Raw genomic sequence first — 10,319 nt, forward strand, 5'->3', positions numbered from 1 at the left:
CAGGCTAATACATTGAGAGTTGAGTGGTCGTGTTGTGCGTTAAGACTGAGGAGGGGAGGCTATCGTGGGTGGGAGAGGATCTCATCTAATTGATAAAAAAATATATCTCTAAATATTTCTCCCCACAATTAATATTTATCTTTCTCCAAATAATTAATTATCTTCTATAATAATTAATTTTCCACAAATAGAATTATCTTCACCTTTTTCCATAACAATTATATATATATATATACCCATATATATACCTATAATTATAAAATCTCTAACAAAAATTTTCACTTCAATTTAATTAAATAAACACCCAAATTATTTAATTAAATTCAATCTCAACCGCACCAAACATTCAATTCTATTAATTAGTTAAATATTCAACCAACAAATATTTAATTAACTATAATTTTACGAAACCATCAATTCTAAATCAAATATATCAAATTAATGCCCAATAATTCCAACATAATTAAATAAAATTGAGATAATTAAATTCAATATTACCTTGGTTTGTAGGGCGTTACAATCTTCCATCCTTTGAGAAACTTTCGTCCTCGAAAGTTCTAATCATCAAACAGCTCAGGATACTGGGCTCTACCTCTCATATCTCTCTCGTCATCCAAATCTATAATAAAATAAATGGCATCAAAGAAGGTTGCATCTAAATCTTCTGTTCCAAGCGATGCTTACATAGGACCCATCACCCGCAGTCGTTCTAAGGGAATCACCCAAGAGCAGGATCAAGGTTCTACCATCGCGCAGATCATTCTTAACCAATTGATGGAGTCTCTTAAAGCTGGAATTGTCATCAAGAAAAATCCTTTGTATGATAATTCTGATTCTGCCTCTAGCAAGTCAAAGAAAGAAGCACACCCTGGCATGATGTCTGACATAATGGCTGATATAACAGCTGAGGCTGTGATGGTGGAGATGGAGAGGAAAATTAACCTCCTCATAAAGGTTGTGGAGGAACGAGTCCACGAAATCACAACTTTGAGAGAGCATATGCGGACTCGTGAAACTATTGAGTTGAGTCAAACTTCTGTTGTCAAAAATTAGTGATAAAAGGAAGACTATGGAGCAAGAAAATTAATCACAACAACAATCAACTTCTATTGATTCTCTCCGAGTTCAGCAGTTACAGGATAGGATCGTGAATTCCATTAAAGCTCAGTATAGATGATCATCGCAAACTTCTTTCATGTACTCTAAGTCGTACACTAAGACATTTGACAACTTGAGAATATTGCTTGAGTACCAACTTGAGAATGCAAGATTAAGAGGAGACCAACTTGTCAGGCAGTTCGCTCAAAGCGTGAAAGGAAATGCTTTTGAGTGGTACACTGATCAGAAGCCGAAAGTCATTTACAGCTAGGAACAACTAGAAAAGGAGTTCCTCAACCATTTCTACAGCACCAAACGCACCGTAAGCATGATGGAACTTACAAACACAAAACAATTAAAGGGAGAGTTAGTCATCGACTACATCAACCGATAGAGGGCTCTGAGTCTTAACTGCAAAGAAGGACTCACCGAACAGTCGCCTGTAGAAATGTGCACCCAAGGCATGCATTAGGGACTCCTTTACATTCTACAAGGAATAAAGCCATGCACATTTGAAGAGTTATCAACTCGCGCTCATGATATGGAGTTGAGCATCACCAGCAGAGGAGCTAAGAATTTTCCTATTCCTGGAGTAAGAAAAGATAAAAAAAAGAGACCAAGGGTGCTGAAAAGATAGTGAAGAGTACTGTGAAGGAATCTATAGTCGTAAAGACGACCCCATTGAAGTTCTCTAAAAGTAAAGAAGTGAGACCTGAAAAGAAGGATAATGGAAGAGAGAGATGACGTTTGATTTTAAAAGAAAGACAGGAAAAAGTTACCTATTTTCTAATTTAGATATTGCAGACATGCTAGAGCAACAATTGGAGAAGCAGCTGATACAGCTGCCGAAATGTAAGCGACCTGAGCAAGCAGGAAAGGTAGATGATCCCTACTACTGGCAAGTATCATCGAGTCATCAATCACCCAATAAAGAAATTTTTTATGTTGAAAGAGCTAATTCAATGGTTAGCTCATGAGAAAACAATCGAGCTAAACTTGGAGGAGGTAGCTCAAACAAACCATGCTACATTAACGATAATGTTAGAGGCTCTTTCATCAATATTGATTTTAGAGCAAATGGAAAGCTTGGTCCAGTTCAGGACCTTCGATCCTATATTTGTCCAATTCTATCAAGAAATTGCATCCGATCATTCTCAAGGAAAAGAAAGATCGGTCAAAGAAGACGATGAAGGGTGGATCGTTGTAACCCACCGAAAGAAAAGAAAGTTGACTTCGACCCAAAAAGAGTCCCGCTTCTACAGAAATTATAGAAGAGGGAATAAGGCTCAAAAGAAGAAGAAGAAAACGAAGAAGACTTGAAAGCCTAAGCTCATGCATGAGGAAGACAAGGATTCCCTCAACCTCTGCACTTGGTAACCTTGGCAGACTTTTTTTCAACAAGATTCCTTTGTGATCATCAGGATGAAAACCCAAAATTCGTTGCGTGTCATGCTATTAACGTAACAGAGGAAGAAAGCATCCCGCGTAGATCACTAGAGGAGAAGGGAGTGTCAAAAAACCTATTGAGGTTCAATGTAGATGATCTGTTATCACTTCCTCAAGAAACCAAAACCATCCACATTAATACATTGTTAAATTCAGGAGCATCAAGTTCGAGTGCTCCAACTACAAAATACAAGAGTACTCCTTATTGCATGTTTATAGACTTCCCAAATGAGGAATTACTATTTGGATCTAAACATCATAATAGATCCTTGTATGTTACTGGATATGTTCAAAAACGATCAGATTCTCATCGATAATGGATTAGCTGTCAACATAATGTCAAAGTCGACTTTGAGGCAATTAGGCATCTTGATGGACGAACTCTCAAATACCAAGCTGGTAATCCTAGGTTTCAACCAGGGTAGCTAAAAAGTAATAGGTATGATACGCTTAGAACTCACAATTGGTGACCTAAAGACTAGTGCATTGTTTCATGTTACAGATTCGAGGATCACTTATAAGTTGTTACTCGGTCGTCCTAGCATTCATGAAAATGGAGTAATAACTTCGACACTTCATCGGTGCTTTAAATTTTATCAAGATGACATAAAGAAGGTTGAAGTCGACTCTAATCCGTTCTTAGAGGCTGAGTCTCACTTTGCAAATGCAAAATTTTATTTGAAGAATGACAATAGTCTAGAAGTCGTCCCTATAGAAATTTCTCTTGTAAACCGAGAAGATAATTTACAGTTGAAATCACTTGCAAGTAGGAAATCACATAAAAGTATAGGAACCTTTAACTTTGGAAAGGGTGAGGCATCCAGGAGCACCACGAAAAGTATGATCTTAATGGATGAAAAGCTTTCTTTTAGGACTTTAATCTCACCATTTTTTGTGTGCAAATGCCCCTTATCTGAATATATGTTGTATCTTTAATTAAGTTTATTTCTCAAAGTAATAATGTAAAGCATATTTATTTTGTAATTGCACCATCTGCTCTTGTTTCTCTTTATTCGCATGCTACATCTATAATCAAGTTTAATCGACTCAATTTCTCTAATTGGTGCGAAAACAAATACAATTCCATCTTGGAGTTTCGGATCTTGATTTGGTACTCTTAAGTGAGAAACCTACTGCAATTACTTCTACTAGCAGTGATGAGGATAGATGTTTCTATAAAACTTGGAAAAGATTAAATAGATTAAGCTTAATGTTTATGCGAATGACTGTAGCAAACAATATTAAGTTCACAATTAAGAAAACTGAAGATGCTAAGAAATTTATGAAATCTGTGGAAAAATGTTCTCAGTCAGTGTCAACTAATAAGTCACTTACTGAAACACTTATGGGTACTTTAATCGACATCAAGTTTGATGGTTCTCATACTATACACGGGCATATCCTTAAAATGATGAACCTGGCAGCAAGAATATTAAAGACCATGGAAATGGAAGTTAATGAGAATTTTTTGGTAACATTTATCCTTAATTCCTTACCTTTAGAGTATGGTTCATTCCACATGAACTATAACACTTTGAAAGATAAATGGAATGTGCGAATTACAAAATGTGCTCATTCAAGAGGAAGCGAGGCTTAAGAAACCAATAATTCACTCTACCAATCTAATGGAATAACAAAGGAGCTGGAAAGAAACCTGGAAGAAAGAGTGGAAAGGTCAATCATGGACAACTAAAGGTAAAATAATCATCTACATCAATCCATAAAAAGGAACCGAATAAGGATAAGTGTCGATTTTTTGCAACAAACCTAGACACTATTAGAAAGATTGGTTTAAAACGTAAGACATGGTTCGAGAATAAAGGTAAGCATAATGCTTTAGTATGTTTCGAATTAAACTTGACTAAAGTTCCTTATAATACACGGTGGATTGATTCTGGTTGCACATTCATGTTTCTAATACGATACAGGGATTTCTTACGACCCAAATCACAAACCCATGTGAGAGATTCATCTTTATGGGAAGCAGAGTCAAAGTTCTAGTTGAAGCTGTGGGAACCTATCGTTTAACTTCAGATACTGAACATCATTTAGACATTTTTGATATTTTTTTTGTTCCCTCTATTTCTCGTAATTTGATTTCCTTATCCAAATTTGATACTTCAGGTTATTACTTTAAAGTTGGCAATGAATGTTTTAGTTTATTCAAACAAAACATTTTTGTTGGCTCTATTATTCTTTGTGATGACTTATATAAATTAAAGTTTGATAAACTTTTTGCTGAGTGTTTGTTAACCCTACATCATAATGTTGGTACTAAACGTGATCAATCTAATGAATCATCAGCTTACCTGTGATATAAACGTTTGGGTCACATATGAAAAAAAAGAATTAAAAGATTAATAAAGAATGAAATTCTTCCAGATTTGGATTTTACTGACATTGGAATTTATATGGATTGTATTAAAGAAAAACAAACAAAACACGCAGTTAATAAAGAAGCCACAAGAAGCTCACAGCTTCTTGAAATTACACACTGATATTTGTGGGCCTTTTGATGTTTCACCTTTTGGTGGAAAAAAGTATTTTATCACTTTTATTGATGATTTTTCATGTTATGGATATATCTATTTGTTGCATTAAAAATTTCAAGCAATAGATGCCTTAAAGTGTTTATAAATGAAGTTAAAAGGTAATTAGAGAAAAGGTAAAAATCTTAAGATCTGGTAGAGGTGGTGAGTATTATGGAAAATATGATGAGAATGGACAGTGTCTGGTTCCATTCGCTAAATTCCTAGAAAGCCACAACATATATGCTCAATTCACAATGCCAAGAACACCACAAAAAATGGTGTTGCAAAAAGGCGTAATCGTACATTAATGAATGTGATTAGAAGCATGTTAATTAATTCAGCTTTACCTGTATCCTTGTGGATGTATGCATTAAGAACCACTCAATATTTATTAAAAAGGGTTCCTAGTAAGTCAGTTCCAAAGACACCTTTTGAACTGTGGACAAGAAGACAACCTAGTTTAAGACACCTACAAGCAAAAGTAAGAATTTATAATCCACATGAAAAAAAACTGGATTCAAGAACAACTAGTTGTTTCTTTATTGGTTATCCAGAAAAATCAAAAGGGTATAGATTTTATTATCCTAACCATAGTATGAGGCTAGTTGAAAATGAAAATGTAAGGTTCATTGAGAATGACATAATAAGTGGGAGTTTGGAACCACGTAAAGTGGAAATTCAAGAAGTTAGGATGGAAATTCCTTCATCTATAACTTCTTCTCAAGTTGTTGTTGTTGTAGTCGTTGACTCGGTTAACAATCCACAAGAAGAACAAATTAATGGTCAAACATCACATAATGATGTTAGAACAAATGAACATGTAACTGAGACACCACAAGAAATAGAGTTAAGAAGACAATACAAGAAATTGAGGTTCTCCCAATGCATACAAAGGCGTCAGAAGAACAAACATCGGGAAATAAGCATTATCCTGACGCTACATTTCACACATCGGGCAAATGAGCTTTTTTTGATGCTGTGAAAAAGACGTGGGGAAAGAAGACAACATTTTTGACCTCTGGGAGTAGGGTGTCGAGAAAAATAACTTATCCCAACGCGACATGCACGCTCGGGAACTATCAGTAAAAAATTTTCGAACATTAATTATGTCAGATAGATATTCCAAATGCATCCTACATAGCATCGGGGAGGTTGTCGGGAGTAAGGTGAGCTCCCAACATTATTCTTGGTGCGTCGAGAATAACGTCGGAAGTAATGCAAGATCCCGATACCATTAGTCATTCGTCGAGAACGGTGTTGGGATTAAGGGGATCTCTCGACATTTTCATGATACGTCGGGAGTTCCTCTATAAATTAGATGTTTCAGTTTTGTGAAACATATAACTGAAACGAAAGAGAGAAAAAGGAGGAGACACCGGTGATCGAAGAGAAGAGAAACGCCCAGCCGTTGCTGCCGGAAGCCTGCTGTCGTCCCTCTCAATTTGTCTGCCACTGCACATTCCTAGTTGCGGTAAAGTTTAAAATCCTAAATCTTAAAAATTGTTAGTTTAGGTTAGGTTTATTTAAATAGTTTTTTTTTAATTACTTTTAGGATTTTAATGATTAATTAGTTGTATGATATTATTTAAGAATAGTTTTTGGTTTTTGAAATGGAAATTTTGAATATAGGTTGAAGGGGGCGGTGGGGAGGGTATTTAATGAAGGAAAGCATATAAACACAGCGGAAACAGGATAAAAAATTACTCTAAATGCAACTAAACACTTTAGTTGTTAACATGATTAAGACAACCTTAATTACAAAGGTTAGGGTTAATAGAAATTCATTACTTTTGAAGCTCCCTGATGCTTCAAACCTTCTCTCTATCAAACACCCGGAACCAGGATAAAAAATTAGGGTTGATAGAAAATTCATTACCTTTGAAGCTCCCTGATGCTTCAAACCTTCTCTCTATCAAACACCCGAAACCACCACCAGAATTCACCCGCTATTCTCAGGACAAATATGATCAGTTTCTCTTGAATCCAATATACAGGTTGAATTTTCATATTCCACCAAACATGTTTAGACAACTAGCAAATCATATTTACCTTGTGCTTCCTTCTCTACTCTTTTCTCAGCAAGGTATTTTGGGCAGTTTCTCAACTAGTGCCCGATTTGGTCACAGTGGTAACATTTACCTTTTTCTGCAGCTTTCTTTCCCTTGTTTTGTTTGGGAGTCTTCCTCTTTCCCTTCTTTTTAATTTGAGGTTTTGGTTTTGAGAGTCCAGTTTTATTCTTAGAGGACGATCCTCTTGAAAAATTTCTTTTTGTGGTAGCAACATTTGCTTCCACTTGTTTTCCTTTACCTATGGTAAGGGTCTGGAATCTCTAGGCTCGTTAAGAAGGGTTGTCAGATTAAACTCAATCTTGTTCAGAGACGCATTTGTTTGAAATGGTATGAAGCTCTTCGGAAGATACTCTAAGATAAAACTAACCTGATTAGCCTCATCGATGACACCACCATTTACTTCAGCAATGTTGAAATGCATCATCATGTCCAGGACATGTTCTCTAACAAAGGTCCTCTCCTTCATACGCTTAGTGTAAATGCATTTGATTGCCTCATGTCTTAGGGACCATTCTAATTGTCCAAACATTGCCTTTAATGCATTCATAATATCTTTAGGCGTAGCTAAGGATTCATGTTTCTTTGCCAAAACATCTGTCATGTTGGCAAGAATGTAGACACGGGCTTTTTCATTGGCCTTTACCCATTGATCATATGCTTTCCGACTAGTTCGATTAGCATTAGAGGCAGGGGTTTGAGGACATTCCTCTGTTAAGATAAATCTCAAATCATCAACTACTAGTATCGTGTTTAGATTTGATTTCCATGCCTCATAATTATCGCCGTTAAGTTTTTCGGAAGCTAACAGTTGAACTATTGAGCTATTCATGCTGAAAAACAAACATATTCTTTTTAGAAAAGTAAAAACTATAATTCTCTTAAAACCAATCTAATTTGGCAAATATTAATAATTTACCCTTTCATTATTATATTTTTTGCAACGATATTTCAAAGGTTCAAAATAACTTCTACCATAGGGTAGTCAATTACTCTTCCTTTGAACCAAGACAATCTTGACCAAATGCTAATTTATGAATATCTCATACTTGCTTTAGCACTTAGTTACCGCTAGTTTAGTCGAGAATATACTAACATCTTAGTAATTTTTGTAAGTGTGTAACCTTCCATTTTCAGATCTCAGAGATAAAAATCATTTATGCTAGTGGAAAAATAATTTGAAAACTGATTTAAGAGACCTTATCCATATATGGGGTTTGCGGTGTTTCGAATCCTATAATACAACCCTCCGAAGGGAACGTCACTCCAAGGCAGACAAGAAGGCGAATTATCGAAATCTCACGGTGCGACCCAATGGAAGAGACCGTGGGATATGTTGTCACATATCCCTTACGCAATTACTATGAACTACTTACCCTATTCACCTTGATCTTGATCCATGCAAACACTCTTCGAAGGGAGTCCGGTCTTATACCCGACGCAAAGCCCTGCATGGATCTTACAGTGTGAACTCTTAGGGACGTTAGAGTTAAAAGTACATTACTTTTCTCTAGCTGAAGTGTTCTATGATGTTTTTAAGGGTATTTGAAACTTTTAGGATTATATTTAGGCTAACGTAAATAAACCCTAAGTCTAGTTAGAACATTCGAGCATAACTTATTATACTGGATTTTAACCTATGATGTTTAGGTGATAAACCATTTTTACACCTCTCACGCATGCTTATAAAACTAGGTTAACTAAGCTCAAGAGCTGATTACGATCTCTAGGTAGGAGGTCTTCCATAAACCGTCAACTTAAGAACGTCAAACCTTAGTCATCTTATCTGACTTGTTGACCAGATCGAATCAGGTGAGCCTCTTGTAACCAATTTTACAAGATATCGACCTAATTCTAAGAATTTTGGAAGATATGTTTAACCTAGGTGAACATGCATCTTATCTTTGTTATAGATTTTTAAACGTCTAATTTTTTTTATAACACTTATAGAAAGAACTTAGACAAAGCTATAACAAACATCTAACAACAAAATTAATATAATATAGATTTTGAATTTATTTAACTTTTTAATTAAATCATATTTAATTAAAATAAATAAATAACTTATTAATAAATTAATTAATTAAATTAAATTAACTCAATTAATTAAACAATTAATTAATCATATTAATTAATTTCCACATTAATTAATTAACATGCATACTATACATTATAACCATTATAACATACTTTCAATGCATGAACATGTTAACCTATGATGCGATTTTAAACTATATGGCATACTATATGCACATACAATTTAGACATTAATTAAAACATACATCAAATGCATAATTAATTAAAGCATCCTAAAATAGACTGGTTTTTGGCTCCTAATTAAGCTAAAACTAAAATTATTACATTAATAATTTGGTGGAGTACATAAACCGCTCCCGAACTACTCCAACCGGGTACACGATCACTGAGGGGCAGGGTGGATGTACACGATCGTTGAGGGGCAGGCCGGACAGACACGATTGTTAAGGGGCAGGCCAGACAAACACGATAGTTTAAGGCAGCCGTATGTACACGATCGTTGAGGGTAGACCGGATGTACACGATCGTTTAGGGGAAGTCGGTCGAACACGATCGTTTAGGCCAAATGTACACAATCGTTTCGGGTAGACCGGATGTACATGATCGTTTAGGGTAAGCTAGTTGAACACGATCATTTAGGCCAAATGTACACGATCGTTTAGGTCGGGTGTACACGATCGTTGAGGCCAAGGCCGGTCGAACACAATCATTTAGGCCAAATGTACACGATCAGAGGCTGGGTGTACATGATCATTGAGGCCAAGGTCGGTCGAACACGATCGTTTAGGCCAAATGTACACAATCGTTAAGGCTGGGTGTACACGATCGTTTAGGTCGGGTTCAATTTCAGGTTTGTCTTCAATTTTCTAAAAAAAAAAAGTTTTTCTCTCTATGGATTGAATAAATTACAACCTAATTTCAACTCTAATGACTCCAATAAATTTACAGACCTTTAGCTAAAAAAAAATTAATCCCCAAACTGGGTACGCTTAACTACAACAATTAATACAGTAAACACTTAATTTAGGCCCAAAAACCATAATATATCCATTTTAGTTCAAACCACAACAATTTATCAAATAAATTGAAATACCCATCATATGCATATGAGTAAAATGAGCATGCTCTGATACCACATGAA

The 10,319-nt window shown here is 35.5% G+C and overlaps 1 protein-coding gene across 1 annotated transcript; it reads right to left on the bottom strand.

Moving 5' to 3' along the window:
• Positions 1–5,535: 5,535 nt before the first annotated feature.
• Positions 5,536–7,973, bottom strand: LOC127143909 (uncharacterized). Its single transcript, XM_051079203.1, has 2 exons — positions 7,512–7,973; positions 5,536–5,544 (listed from the first exon to the last, which is right to left on the bottom strand). Exons 1-2 carry the CDS (start codon positions 7,971–7,973, stop codon positions 5,536–5,538), a joined length of 471 nt encoding a protein of 156 aa, XP_050935160.1.
• Positions 7,974–10,319: the final 2,346 nt, after the last annotated feature.

Source organism: Cucumis melo, chromosome 11, assembly GCF_025177605.1.
Source record: "Cucumis melo cultivar AY chromosome 11, USDA_Cmelo_AY_1.0, whole genome shotgun sequence".
Classification (NCBI taxonomy): Eukaryota; Viridiplantae; Streptophyta; class Magnoliopsida; order Cucurbitales; family Cucurbitaceae; genus Cucumis; species Cucumis melo.

Excerpts from the sequence above, each read along its gene's own strand:
- LOC127143909 (XM_051079203.1), bottom strand. The coding sequence starts at position 7,973 with ATGAATAGCTCAATAGTTCAACTGTTAGCTTCCGAAAAACTTAACGGC.